Source organism: Culex pipiens, chromosome 3, assembly GCF_016801865.2.
Source record: "Culex pipiens pallens isolate TS chromosome 3, TS_CPP_V2, whole genome shotgun sequence".
NCBI classification, from domain to species: Eukaryota; Metazoa; Arthropoda; class Insecta; order Diptera; family Culicidae; genus Culex; species Culex pipiens.
In genome coordinates, this window is record NC_068939.1 from 33,852,190 (window position 1) to 33,867,600 (window position 15,411).

Below are 15,411 nucleotides of genomic sequence, written 5' to 3' on the forward strand. Positions count from 1 at the left end.
GTCACCCCGGTTTACGATACCTGAGTTAACTAAAAGATTTTTTGAAAATATTAAATATATGTTTACATAAAATTTTAAAATCCATTTTAAGATGCGAAATCATATTTGCAATTGACTTTTTTAAACGCATTTTTCAAATCGAAAGCATGTTCTGAAAAAAAAAATATTTCGAAAAATTTTCGGATCTTGCAGTTTGAAAATATGTAACGTAGGGAAAGCACCCTTGCAAAAAAGTCACAATCCACAGAAACAGTTTTCATATTTGAAAATGTAAAAAATATGTTTTCTAGCTTTTTAATTGTTAGGCTTGATAGACAAACGGAATTAGTTTTATCTTAAAGGGCAAACAATTTCACACAAGTTTTATTTTCACTATATACTAATTAGGTAACAGAGGCTAACTCACTTTTCGCAATGTTTTATTTATAATGTATCTCTGTAACCATCAGTGCAATCATCTTAGTCTAAAAAGATAAATTGAAGTAATTTATTCATTTATTTTTTGCCAAGCTGATTTTTCTTCATCTGTAAATACAATTAAATCTGCAGTGAGGTTTATCTTTTTTGATGTAAATATTTTGCACAATAGACATAGTTTCGCCCAAATAAAAAAATTGAAAATCTCGAAAAAAATAATCAATATTTTCAAAAATTACAAACTTGTCCAATAAATGAGGTAAAAAATAAACCAAAATTTGAGAATTATAGTTATAAGACTTTAATTCACCTTCACTTGGGAATTAAAGACTACTCTTTCAAAAAGTTATTAAGAAATTATTTGTAAGAACAATACTTGAATAAGGAAAACTTGCTCGGTGCGGTTTTCAAATAAATCGTAGACGAACCTGGACGTAACAAGCATTTCCTTTCCTTTCCTAAGAAAATTACGGAAATCGCAAAAAACTACCTCCACATCACAATAGGCCTGCTAAAAATATCGCGCGCCTAGATGAAACAATGCTCGACCTTCATCAAGCGGCAAGATTCGGTCACCCACTCAGGTGACACCATCAGGCAGTGCACGATTCAGCGCGGAGGGTTCCATTAAACCATCGCGTCAACTTCTCTCTCCCTACGCAAGTACACCCATCTCTGATCCCATTTACAGACCCAGAGGAGAGGTCGGGGGTGGTAGTAATTGCACGCGCCACAGAAACAAGATATGAGCACGAGTACATCGGCGTCGCCGTCATGCTCTCTTGTCGGACGTTATGGGTGTTTTGAAGGGATTCTACTAGATTGCCATCTTCCAGGTGACGACATTGTCGATACCGTTGAGAGTTTTGATTAAAAATAAATCTTTTTAAACAAGAGATCATGACTGCGACTTCATCGAGAACAGTATACGAGAGAGAAAATTACCTTCCGAGTAATCAATAACGCCAATTAGCACCGTAATGGCCAGCACCAGCTTCACGTCGATTCCGCCACTTCGGTGGCGCCACCGCGAAACCGGTGGCCAATCTTGCCTTTCTTCTTCATCTTGTTTCTTCACGCCACCGCCGGCGTCACACGCACAGGGTGTCACCTCACGATTACTTCTTCGGTGGCGTCCCTTTCGGACGCCATCCTCTTCCGCACTTTTAAACCGATTTGCACTGCTGCTGCTGGCAACACTGGTGCCGCCGCCATCGTTGGTTCGTCGCTGGAAAGGGGACACTGCGAGGGCAAGGGAGGACACCAAGGACGGCAACGGGTTGACCCACCGCTGCCACATCCAGCCGCCGGACTTTGGCCGCCGTGGTCCACTTTGGGGACTCCCGGCGGGGGCTTGTTGCTGCGGATCGTCAACACTGGTGGGACCACTTATGCTAATACTGCTTCTGCTACTGCTTCTGCTGCTGCTACCGGTTCTGGGTTCTGGCCACGGAACAGCAGACGGGTTATTTGTGGCACCGGTGCCGCTGTCGGCCGTAGCACACTTTACATAATTTATGCCGTTGTCTAAATTTAGCCCAACTGACGACGATGTCGGTGGCGGTGATGGAACGCTCATTTTCACAGGTCTCGGTAGATTGGCGGTTCCGGGGCCACATCTTCCGCCTGATCCACCCGCTTCCGTTCCGTCTATCCCAGCCGCTCCAGTTCAGGCGTTCATTCACAAACAAAAACAAACCGACTCTTCATCGCAGTCTCTGTATCTCGGGAACGCCACTTGGGCCGAGTAACGGTAGCCACGTTCGCGAATCATAATTTGCTCTCAAAACAGCGCAATCACAACAACAACAACAGCAAGTTCAGTCGGAAAAGCGGCTTTTCCAACCGCGCGTAAGATCTATGTCTAAGGTTTATTTTGGAAGGTGGCAACTTTCGTTGATCATCACTTTGTGTGATGATGGGGATGCTGCGGCGTGGTTTCGAGATGGATTGGTTTCGCTGGTACGCGGTGATGAACGATGAGTGCCGGGTTTTGCGAGGGGGTGGCTCGAAATAAGGTCGGTGACCTCGAACCGAAATTAGACGATTTAATGCTTGGAGTACAGATTCTGAAAGTGAAAGAAAAAAATGAAAACATGAATTGATGTTTTAAAACTTTTGAGAAATCGACGATATTTATTTATACACAATTCAAAAGCCGTCATAGCTTTGTACATATCTACTTATTTTTGAGAATTCAACGGAAATTTAACGACACTCTAAAGTCTGCTTAAAATACAGGCAAAAATCAAATTTAAAAAAAAAAGAGAGTTACTGTTTGAATTAGCAGCAGTTCAAATTAACTCCCTGACACAAAATTCAAATGTGTTCAATTAGGTCAAATAGAAAAATAAATGTTAGATGAATTGCGATTCAGCTAACATTTTACTGAGATTGAAGAAATATTTTTTTTAACATCAAAATGCAGGACATCTTTAACGACATGTAACCAAAAAAAAAAGTAAAATATTTATTCAAACTTTTATGGTAATCTATAATAATCTATAATCCCAAAAATATTCATGGAAAGTTAGATTGTTTTGTGAATTTTTGATAAGGTACAATCTATCTATATATATAAAAAAATTCGACGGTTTTGTTCGAACGCGAATCAATTCAATACGGAACGTCGGATCGAGGTGCTCTTTGTTGCGTTGGGTTCGTATAAGTCCAAGGAAGGTTCTTACGCCAAAAAGTTACAACTTTGACCACTCTGGAACCGATTCCGGAAAATCTGCAGATTGCATGGGAAAAGTTACGTGAAATTTTTTGACACTTTGGCTCAATTTTTGAGGGCAGAATTACATGGAAAAACATATATTTGGACAATTTTCGAATTTCGTTAGGGTGGTTCCATACACTTTTTGCTTGAAAATCAGACATTTTCAAATGAAGATACCTCAAGTTTAAATAAAAATACCCCTGGGATTTTGATTGTGCTTGGATTGGCAAGCCCAACAACTTTCTAGAAGTCAAAAAAATTCTCAAAAATATTCCTGAAAAGTTAGATTTTGAAAATCACCCTAATCGTAAACCACCCTAATTTTCAACCAATCCAAAAGTTAACCCTTTCCATTTGCAACAACTCTTCTGAAGACACCAAAGCTCCAAAACTTCACCATTTTTCGGAAAATCTATTTTCCACTTATAGTACTTGAAACTTTATTACCCAAAATATTTCTTTTTTTTTTGCAATTTCAGTTTTGCTTACGTTATATGCCATTTATTCGTCGTTTTTGCTAAATTTTACAGACATAAAAAAAAATATTTCCAGAGTTACAATTTGTTTTATTTCAATGTTCAATTCGAAGTTTCAATCTGGAGCAACACGAGAAAGGGCGGATATACATGTTGACAGCTAGAACTATTTTGCAAATTCCGAGCCAACAGGTAACTTTTTCACAAAACTCGATGTGTTAAACAATAGCTGACCATTCATCCACCTTCTACCGCTGCGGGTTTTGTTAAATTGTTACCTGTTATCTCGAAATTTGCAAAATAGTTCTAGCTGTCAAAATGCTTATGCGCCCTTTTCAAATGTTGCTCCAGAAATACACTTAACCCTCTACTGCAAAATTTTTTTTCTGAAATTTTTTATTTTTCCCTTTTTTAGGAGGACATTTTTAGCAAAGAAAGTCAAAGTCAAACATGCAAAATATTGTTGTTATTGCGGATAAATGTATTTTAGATTGTTTTCAGTTGATAAGACTTGAATTTTCATTAAAATTTTAATGTTTTTCAAAAAAAAATGTTCTGTCCAATGATTTTTTGCACCAATTGAAATGGGGGGCAACGTAAATAAATTTTGAAACATATTTGCAACAGATTGTTAACCATTTTCAATTTAATATTTCAAACAATCTACACAAAAAAGATCTATTTTTATGAACAATTGTCCGCAAGGGGGGAGAGGGGTCTGAAATTAAAAAAAAAATAGATAGGTTTATAGATGGTCCTTTACGAAAAATATAAACTCAGGCTGTGTTTTTCCTATATTTTATGAAAAAAATAAGCATGCAATAATTTTTGTCATATCCCAAGCCCATTTTAATGTAAATTTCGATAAAATAAAGGTGAAAACATAGAAAAAGTTGCAAAATATGGTGCTAAAATAAGCCAAACACAAACATAAATCAAACAAGATAAATACTTATCCAAATACTGGGGATTCTTTGACAAAAGATATTTTATGTGAATTTTCCGAGGAATACGATAAAAAATGTTGCGAGATATAGGCTATTTTCAAATGCTAGACTAAAGTTTCCGTACAGTAAACAATTTTCCTTCAAAGCTCATCTTATAACCTTTCATTAACGTCCAAGAAAGCACAAATCGGTTGAAACGGCTCGGAGTTATATTTAAAAAAAAATCGAAAATTTACGAAAATTAGAATTTTTGGGACCATTCTATCACGGCGTACCTCACCCAACCAAACCAAAAACTACGAGTCTAATTATTTAGACCAAAGAACCTAGGAAAAAATTGTGCCCGATCGTAGCACTTTTTTATTAATTTATGTTCTTTTCAAAAAAAATTGCTTTATAGCAGTGATGTCAACCATCGCGGCGCTCATTTTTGGTTCGCGGCACATTTTTCGTTTGTAGTGCTTTCCAGTTACGGAATTCGACAAAATGGTGGGAGGGCCTCGTGGCGCGGTGGTTAGCGGCTTCGGCTGCCGATCCCTAAGTTGCCATGGGGCGCGGGTTCGATTCCCGCCTTATCCTCCTGGCCTTCTATTAGATGGGGAAGTAAAACGTCGGTCCATTTGCGTAAAAGGGGTTTTGGGTGACTCACCACACATAACCTTCGGACGCCTAGAAATGTGCAGAAACTTGCAACAGAGACCACAAAAGACCCAGGGGTCGTTAAAGTGGATTGCTTTGCTTTTTGGTGTTCGAAGCACTTCGACGTCGTCGTGCTATCATGTCGCACCCGCCATTTTGACGTTCCGAGAAAAACGCGTTTTAATGTTTGACCTTGAATAAACAAAAACGAAAGCAAGCAATGTAAACAACAACAAACACGTTTTGTTTGGCTGGCCATTCTGTGCATTGTCCCGAAGTTTGGTTGAAGTTGGTTGCTGGAGTCCCGAGTTATAATTAAAAATGTTTACGTTAGTCTAACTTGTACGTGCGTCAAACGCATCCTGACCTGAAATCCCTTTGCCCTTTGTCGCACTTACATCAATTTTCAGGGAGTGACAAGATAGCACGACAGGATTGAAACTTCTTTCATATGTAGAGTGACAAAAATTTTCGGAGCTTTTTTGGTTTTCATTGAATATCTCAGTATTGAAATCGAATTTTGGGGATCTGTGAAAGTCAAAAGATGAGGCATTGTGAGCTGCACAAAATGGCGTTCTTAACTCAATTTGGCCCAAAATGCACGAACGACAAGTTAGCACGACGGCGACGACTTGTAGAACTTACCAACAGTAACATTTCTTCAGAACATTGTATAGCAATGTTACAATGTATAGCAATACATTGTATAGCAATGTATACAAGAAGATTTAAGACCTCAGGTACAATGGTTCGCGATGCTTTCGTTTGCTTAACGCATTTTTAGTTGTAACTTTTTTGTATTCATCAAAAATCAACACTATGTTCAGCAAAGTTGTACGATTTGGTGTGTTCTACAAGTCCTTCAAACACAACTTTGTCAAGTTCCGTAACTAAACAAAAAATGTGCCATGAACCAAAAATGAGCGTCGCGATGGTTGACATCATTGCTGTATAGCAAAATAACGTTTTTAAATCTTTTTTGTAAATTTAAATTACAAAAATATTTAGCCACGTCGCCTTTTTTGCGCGTTAACATGCCTGCACAAAAAAGCTAACATTTCCTGGTCCTTGCGTCTGCATTCCTTACTCATCATTCTGGAAGATCCGGGAGAACATGCTTTCGATATCGATATGCAATATGATCCGTTTTTGTGGAATGTCCCTCTGCTCCCACGACACACTCCACCGTTTCTCGCCCGTCTCTTCAAGTGTCAATCACTTGTTGCGTCATTCCGACAAACTTTACGTTTCCAAAAAAAATAAAGGGTTGTGTTCATCCAACTAATGTTTGTTATAATATTGCTAAAATACTGAAAAACTCTTTTCGAAGGGATTGTCAACCCTGTCCTCTGACGAGTAGGACATACGTAGCCCCCGAAGAGGGGCCGGCCTGAAACCCGATAGGCCAAGAATTTGACACACATGTCACCAAAGTGGGGGAACCACATGTGGAGGAGGCCGCAGCGTTGGACCACAGCATGGCATGATGTGCGAACCGGCATGGTTTACGTTTGGCGCGTTCTGATCTCATGTATAGTAGGAAGATATTCCTGAACTTAGCAAAAAAAAAGTAATTCTTTCCAGGAATTGATTTTTAAAATATGATTATTGTAATATCTTTGTTACAAAAAATAGTAATTTTACGCTTCAAAAAGCAAGGTCCAATCCTCACAGTCGGCAACACTGTCCTTGAATCAAAAACTGCATCCCAAAAACCCACATTTGCTATTCCATTACGATTCTAGTGTTTCACAAAGTCACACAATCACCACCGACTGTGAGAGAACAAACCCAAACATTCAACTGCAACTGCACAAATGTAGACCAAACTGCAACTTGTTCCATTTGGGGCTCAAGTTCGGCCCAAATGCCCGACGACGACGACCTACAGACGGTGGTGGTGACTGTAACGTTGACCAACTTGCAATTCAATTAAAAACCTTTATAAACTGAATGCATTTTTAAATGACGAAGGGGGGGAAAAAACAATCACCACACACTGGTGCAGTGGACAGGGTTGGCACGGTAAAGGGGCAAGACTAGACGTGCAATGACCAACCAGAGGGCTTCGGAAGACTGAGGGTTGAGCAGCAGTAAAGTCCAGCATGGGACCATGGTCGTGGTCCCGCGGCGAACGATTGTCTTCTGGCGCGAGCTGCCAGGGAATCTAGTTCTGCAGAGACGTCCTAAAAAAGGGGGTATTTCCGGGAAATTACGAAGGAAAACCTGGAAATTGATTTTAATTTTATATTTGTTTTAGCCCTTATGTTTCAACTCGTGATATCTCTAAAATTATTGATGAGTTTTTCAATGCTAAAATAGAAAACTTTTGTGAATTTTTTTGCGATTTTTACAAAAATATTTGCGTTTAGCCAAATTTTGCGTTAATTCACAAAAGATTTGCCGAATTCATTTTTTTTTTTTTGAGAAACTGTGTACGTCCCTGCCATTACAACTCCGTGGTCAAACTGTTCCAACCAAAAACAAGCGAGCGAGCGCCAGTTTTCTCGTGTAAGTTGTGGAATTTGTAAATTCATTTATTCTGACTGTCGTATTACACGCCGACCAAAAAAAACGAGCCAGCCAGCTTCACCGACCTGTGTAGAGCACGGCGTGCAACCCAAAAGTGCAGTGTCTGGTGAAATATGAGCCCACAGCTTTGTGCAACGAGGAGTTGCATCTCCACCAGAGTGCAGTGCTGCCAGCGCGCAAAAAGTCGTTGTCCTGGAGCTTGGATGCTTGTGATAAGATTAATGGAATTGTACCGAGATAAAGTTAGATTACGTGGAGGAGGAGGAGGTGTGCATCAGGTGCATCGGTCGAGCACGCTAAATTCCGTTATTTATAACCCCAGGACTTTCATTGACCTCTTGCTCTAGTTTCCAGGGGGGGACGATTAAAATAAAAAGCGTTATGTTTTGGCAAAATGCACTTTCGAAAGTCGGCCTCGCAGATTTATTAATTAGCTCAAGTCCCAGCACACGAAAAACCGCTTCGCGGCTGGGGCACGATTCTCATTAGCATTCCTGGTGGTGGTGGTGGATTGAATTTCACATGAACTGCAGTTAAAAACCAACCAATCTTTGACGACCATTGGACGGTTTGGGTAGGTCGAGAGTATGGCTGCCCGCAAACCCCCGCGACTTGCGTATAAAAATTGAATTTTTCTCAGTTCGTAATTCAGCAAGGGGGTGCCACTTTTATAGCGGGTGCAGTTTTATTGCACTTTCTGCACTTTATAAATTCTGCAATCGTAGCAAAAACAGATATTATTTAGACCTACGTAAATGGGTAGTTAAAACGCCTACAATGTAATGCCGTTCTGATTGAGAGAATTATTTCTTGATGGCTTGGGGTCAATAGCAATGCAATTGTTTGTTCAAGCCAATACACAATTTGTTTTTTTTTTCTATAAAAATCAGGAAACAATTCTCCACAAAATCTACCGATTTCATGGGTTTAGATATTTTTTATTAAATACTACTTCAACACTTATGAGCAGTTCTCTCAGATTTCGGTCATTCGATTTTTTTTTTTGTATTTTTTAATCCAAATGAAACTTTTTTGGTGCCTTCGGTATGCCCAAAGAAGCCATTTTGCATCATTAGTTTGTCCATATAATTTCCCATACAAATTTGGCAGCTGTCCATACAAATATGGCCGGGTCCGGTGGTTTAGTGGTTAGCGTGGTAGCCTCTAAACCCCAGTATGGCCTGGGTTCAATCCCAGACGGACCCGGTGGCATTTTTCGAGACGAGATTTGCCTGACCACGCCTTCTATCGGATGGGGAAGTAAAACGTCGGTCCATTTGCGTAAAAGAGGTTTTGGGTGACTCACCACACATAACCTTCGGACGCCTAGAAATGAGCAGAAACTTGCAACAGAGACCACAAAAGACCCGGGGGTCGTTAAAGTGGATTACTTTGCTTTTTTTTGCCATACAAAAATGATGTATGAAAATTCAAAAATCTGTATCTTTTGAAGGAATTTTTTGATCGATTTGGTGTCTTCGGCAAAGTTGTAGGTATGGATATGATACACAGTAAAAAAATGGTGATTTTTTATTTAACTTTTTGTCACTAAAACTTGATTTGCAAAAAACACTATTTTTAATGCCAACTATTCAGAAATTTCCAGGTCATGCAAAAAATCTTTGACCGAGTTATGAATTTTTTAATCAATACTGATTTTTTCCAAAAATCGAAATATTGGTCGCAAAAATTTTTCATATTCATTTTTCGATGTAAAATCAAATTTGCAATCAAAAAGTACTGTAGTGAAATTTTGATAAAGTGCACCGTTTTCAAGTTATTGCCATTTTTAGGTAACTTTTTTAAAAATAGTCGCATTTTTTCATTTTTTTTTAATTAGTGCACTTGTTTGCCCACTCTTGAAAAACATATTTTTGAAAAGCTGAGAAAATTATCAATATTTTGCTCTTTTGAACTTTGTTGATACGACCCTTAGTTGCTGAAATATTGCCATGCAAGTGTTTAAAAACAGGAAAATTGATGTTTTCTAAGTCTCACCCAAACAACCCACTATTTTCTAATGTCGATATCTCAGCAACTAATGGTCCGATTTACAATGTTAAAATATGAAAGATTCGTGAAATTTTCCGATCTTTTCGAAAACAAATATTTTAAATTTTTTTAAACCAAGACAAACATTTCAAAAGGTCGTAATATTGCGTAACATTTCAAAAGGGCGTAATATTGAATGTTTGGCCCTTTTGAAATGTTATTCTTGATTTAAAAATTTTCTAAATATTTTTTTCGAAAAGATCGGAAAATTTCACGAATGTTTCATATTTATATCGATATCGACATTAGAAAATGGTGGGTTGTTTGGGTGAGACTTAGAAAACATCAATTTTCCTGTTTTTTTACCTTTGCATGGCAATATCTCAGCAACTAAGGGTCGTATCAACAAAGTCCGAAAAAGCTAAATATAGAGAATTTTCTCAGCTTTTCAAAAATATTTTTTCAATAGTGGGCAAACATGGGCACTATTTTTAAAAAATGAAAAACTGCGTATATTTTAAAAAAGTTACCTAAAAATGGTTATAACTTGAAAACGGTGCACTTTATCAAAATTTCACTAAAGTACTTTTTGATTGCAAATTTGATCTTACATCGAAAAATGAATATGAAAAATTTTTGCGACCAATATTTCGATTTTTGGAAAAAATCAGTATTGATTTAAAAATTCATAACTCGGTCAAAGATTTTTTGCATAACCTGGAAATTTCTGAATAGTTGGCATTTGATGTCCTCTAAAACATATCAAAAAATAAAAATAGTGTTTTTTTGCAAATCAAGTTTTAGTGACAAAAAGTTAAATAAAAAATCACCATTTTTTTACGGTGTATCATATCCATACCTACAACTTGGCCGAAGACACCAAATCGATCAAAAAATTCCTTCAAAAGATACAGATTTTTAAATTTTCATACATCATTTTTTTATGGACAGCTGTATGGAAAATTATATGGACAAACTAATGATGCAAAATGGCTTCTTTGGGCATACCGAAGGCACCAACAAAATTTCAGTCGGATTAAAAAATATAAAAACTAAAATTCAAAAAAAAGATCGATTTCGTAGAGAATTGCTCTTATTGTAAACCGAAACATTCGATTTTTCAAGGCTGGTACAAATAGGTTGGCTGGTACACCTCCCCCCCCCCCCACCTCCCCTTTAAAATTGGCTCGAAAAATAAATAGGCAAAAAATTTAAAAATTTAAGTTTTTAGTGTTTAAAAATTTATGTTTTTAGTGTTTTTAAATTGTCATTAAAATACCCCACAGATTGAAGAGATGTTTTCGTCCCATTAAAACCTAAAATTTAGAATGTTATTTATTGGCAGTGAATCAATTAAAATTCAATTACCTATGTCGATTGAATCGTATTCAGGAAGCCCAAATCTATTATACCTTGGCAAAACTGTTTACGAAACGCTTACTGACTTCAATTTTAAAAATGAGATGTGTTGTCAAAATTTAAAATGATAAATTCCCTGGGCCCTCGAAAACATATTATCAAATTCTTTAACATTTAACACTTAAAATTTTAATATCAGAAAGTTGTAAAAATTACTTTTTTTACCATTGCATAGTGGTCCAGATCGCAAAATTAAGTGGAAAATGGATTTTTCGACCAAATTTATAGAAAACATCTGAGCAAACCTTCAAAAATCATTTTTTATATCGTGGCAATTCAGGGTTAAGTTTTAGAGAAAAGTGATGTAAGAGACACTTTATGAGCTCTAAAACACTATCATTTTTATTTTTTGACATGTAAATTTGGACTTAAGGGTCAAAAGTTACAGCCATTTTAAAGTAAAAAAGATGCAAATTGAAAACTTAAATATCTCGAAAGAAGCAAGCCAAATTTTAAGCTCCAGGTTTCATCTCAAGGGTGTTTTTTCTTTACACTCGAGATATCTTCATTTGAAAAAGTCTAATTTTCAAGGGAAACCCATATGGGACCACCCTAGCGAAATTTGAAAATTGTCCAAGTATATGTTTTTCCATGTAATTTTTCCCGCTGAATCTGAATCTAAATTCCTCAGAATTGGGCAAAGTGTCGAAAAATCGATTTTGGACATATTTCGAGTTTTCATTTAAAATTATCACTAAGTTAAAATATAACCAAAAATCGATATTTTGATAATTTGAGTCAATTCTGAGGGCAGATTCAAATTCAGCGGAGCAAAATTACATGGAAGACATATATTTGGACAATTTTCGAATTTCATTAGGGTTGTCCCTTGAAAATTAGACTTTTTCAAATGAAGATTAGAGTTGCACCTGGCGCTTAAAATTTGGCAATTTTCGAATTTTGTTAGGGGTGTCCCATATGTGTATGGACCACATGATTTTTTGAAATGTCTGTGCACTTGTCGTACAATCGAATAAATCGACATGGAAAACCATTAGATAATCCATTTTAGGCAATTTATGACCACTGAAAAAACAAAAGCTTCTTATTTAAAAAACAATAATTTACTTATTTTATCCAAATGTCTGTGAAATACAAACAAATATGGCATTCCTGGGTATCAAAAGCTGTCAATATTGTTTGAATGAAACAGTGATGCACAGCATTTTCTATGGTCATATGGAAGTCCATACATAGACTGCTAAAACTGACAGAAATATTAAAGCAACAAGAATAAACTTTTTTGAAAAAAAACATAGAGTTATTCAAAATACGTTCGAATTTTGACTTTTGGTCGTCACATTTGGTAAACAACTGCTTACGTTTAAAAGTTAAAGAACTGTTAAGGTTTGGAAGACTGAAAAAAAAGCTTACAAAAACATTCCAGAAACAAAAAAAAATCGATCCGATTTGTTTGAAGGAAAGGAAAAACTCACGGAAATATTACTGAAACAATAATACAATCCAGACTCGATTATCCTAAGGTATGGAAAAATTTCACTTGTCTTATTTTTTAATGTCGAGTTAGGTATGACCCCTGCACTACGCTTAAGTAATGTAGAATTTTGAAATCCAAGATGGCGGCCAAATGACGAAAAAACGCATTTTGTCTAGAGGTGGGCAAAAAAAGAGCGAGCCGCTCAAAGAGCCGATTCACTGAAAAGAGCGAACGAACCGTGGCTCACAAAAAAAGAACCACGGTTCTTTTTTAAACTCCGGTCTTTTGAAAGAACCGTTTCAAGGCGGCACAGTTTCGTTATGAATAAATTTATTGAATTTCCAAAAAAAAATGTTGTATTAAATTTCTTTTTGAGAATTGAAAAAAAAAGCAAATATTTCAAAGCTTATAAAAATACATTATCTGAACAAAATGAAAAAAAAATCATTACACAACTGATTGTACATTAAAGTATTATCGGAATACAAATTTGAGCATAATTTGTAAAATATTACCAAAAATCTACTGAATAGTATGGAGATTTTGGAAAAAATCCTTTTGTCCGATTAAACTTCAGCGTTTGTACAAAAAAGTTCACAGAATATTTTCTCCAAATAAAATATCTGCATTAGTTCAATTCTTGCAGAAATAAACGCAGTTTAAAATTAATTGCAATTTTTCCAGCATCCTAGATTTAAGTTGGATGACATTCAATTAATCGAATGTTCTCGACATAGAGACCACCAAGGTTTTCAAGAGCATCTTCTCGTTTTCAGTTTTAATTTTTATTAATTAAATAATTTACAAAAGTCCAATGTGAAATAACTTATAAAAAACCCTTTTCATCAACATTTTGTAAAAAAGCGAAAGAGCCGTTCAAAAGAACGGCTCTTTTTAATGAACGAACGAAAATGAGCAGCTCCTAAAAAAGAGCGGTTTTGCCCACCTCTAATTTTGTCAATAAATATGAAATTGACATTTCAAAATTGACTAAAATAAGGTCGTCTAATTTTGTGTTCAAAGTAAGAAAATTGACAAACAAAAATTGTTCGTGATTCAATTATCCAAAGTCAAGCTATCGGATAATCGAGTTTGGACAGTAATTATTTGAACAGTATTGTAAAACTCACAAGGAATATTTCGAAAGCAAGGATAAATTGATTTAGAAGAACATAATTTTTTTTTAAATATGTTCCGTATAGGTACGTAAATACAAGGCCAAAGTCCAACAAAAAAAAAATAACTTTTCCAAAACATTGGCAAAATCACATAAAACAAGTAAAATCATCTTATAATATTAAGAGTACTCCTTTCCAATGCTTTTTGAGGATTTAAAATTGTATTGTATATTGTCCAGAAGCCATGGTTGGTTCTTAGTGGTTTAAGGTGAAGCTGTCAATTATTTTTAAAGAAAAAATGATCATTACTCTGAAAAAACTATTTCGACGACTACAAAAAAGGGTGATTTTCAACATAACAATTGTGTAGAGTGGTGCCATCTTCTTGAAAGATGGTGTCTGTATTCTGATGACAAAAATTTTGCAAATTTTTGAAAGCGAAAAATTTCTCTTTCATACGAAATTACCAAATGAGAGGAAGACACCAACCACCAACAGGTGGATTAATTAACGATTTTAAGTTTTTTTATTTACAATTTTTCTCGAAAAAACTGCCAATTCCTTCACAGCCAGATTCTGTCCTATTACCATCGTTTTCACAGCAGTTCTGCCAGCTCGGTCATTCCAACCAAAACAAGTTCTGACCTCGGTTACTATCGTCTGTAGCAGAAGTAACAAAAAAGAGAGAAAGATCCATTGGCACACGAGCAACGAACCACGCGCCAAACTCGCGCGTTCTCGCGAATCGTCTTCGTCGTCGTCTTCGTTTCGCTCGATTCTATAGTTGCTTCCTACTTCATGTGCCTAGTAAACGTAACTGAGCCGCCGACCGATCTTGGCCAACATTCAGAATGAATCACTCAGAGAAGGTGGAAGAAATGTAGCCGCGGTCACGCATAGTTGCTCATCTTATAAAGAATTGAAATAAAAAAGAGAGAACGAGCGATTCTGACACACAAGATTAACATTTGACCACAACATAAAATGGGTGAAATGACAATTGATGAACATTGAAAGAAACATTTTTTTCTGGAATTTAAAAAAAAACTCAAAACAAAAAATAATGATAAAAAATTTAAAAACAAAATCATTCGCGACATCGATGACGATGACAACGTGGAAGAAGGAAGTATTTATAGAAGTAAAAGAGCCCGAGGATGTATCGCGGGCGGATCAGCACAAAAATTAAATAAATAAATTCGAAAAGAATGCTAAATATTTTGCACGAGTGGCGCGCGCGTTTCGTTGCGCTGACTAAATAGTTGAGTCGCGCGCGCCTGACACCGACGGCGACGGAACCAACACTAGAATAGGAAAAATCTTTTCTTTATTTTTTCCATTTTTTTTTCTGCTTCGCTCCCTGAGAATGCGTGTGTGGGTTGACACGGTTTTGCCACCGTCGGGAACATGTGGTGATGTGTGTGTGTGATAATTACCGCTGTCGTCGTAGGGATTATTCGAACGACTCTAAGAATGTATAATTAGCTGTTATGAAAAATTTGTAAACAACCACCATCACCACCAGATGGGAGGGAGCAAAATAAAGTTATGGCCAACACTCGCCACACTCCATGGGATGCTAGGCAGATTCCAGGAATCTTAAGTGGGTATTACGAGAATTGCTTATATAATTTTCCGGTGGTATAAACATTTGTCATAAGATTGCCTCAAATATATTTGTATTATATTCTCATGATGGATTTAGGCTATT

General features: G+C 36.5%; 2 protein-coding genes across 3 annotated transcripts in view; both read right to left on the reverse strand.

Moving 5' to 3' along the window:
• LOC120429902 (uncharacterized) overlaps positions 1-15,411 on the reverse strand; it is a 170,813-nt gene that overhangs the window by 151,173 nt on the left and 4,229 nt on the right. For both annotated transcript variants that reach the window (XM_039594999.2, XM_052711224.1), the window contains exon 2: positions 1,363-2,486. In XM_039594999.2, coding sequence (XP_039450933.1) covers positions 1,363-1,996 — 634 coding nt within the window. In that variant the 5' untranslated portion in view covers positions 1,997-2,486. The remainder of the gene's footprint in view (positions 1-1,362; positions 2,487-15,411) is intronic.
• The window catches only part of LOC128093352 (uncharacterized), a 72,309-nt gene continuing 59,112 nt past the window's right edge, over positions 2,215-15,411 (reverse strand). The window contains exon 6 of the mRNA XM_052709863.1: positions 2,215-2,486. Within this exon, the coding sequence (XP_052565823.1) occupies positions 2,215-2,486 (272 nt within the window). The remainder of the gene's footprint in view (positions 2,487-15,411) is intronic.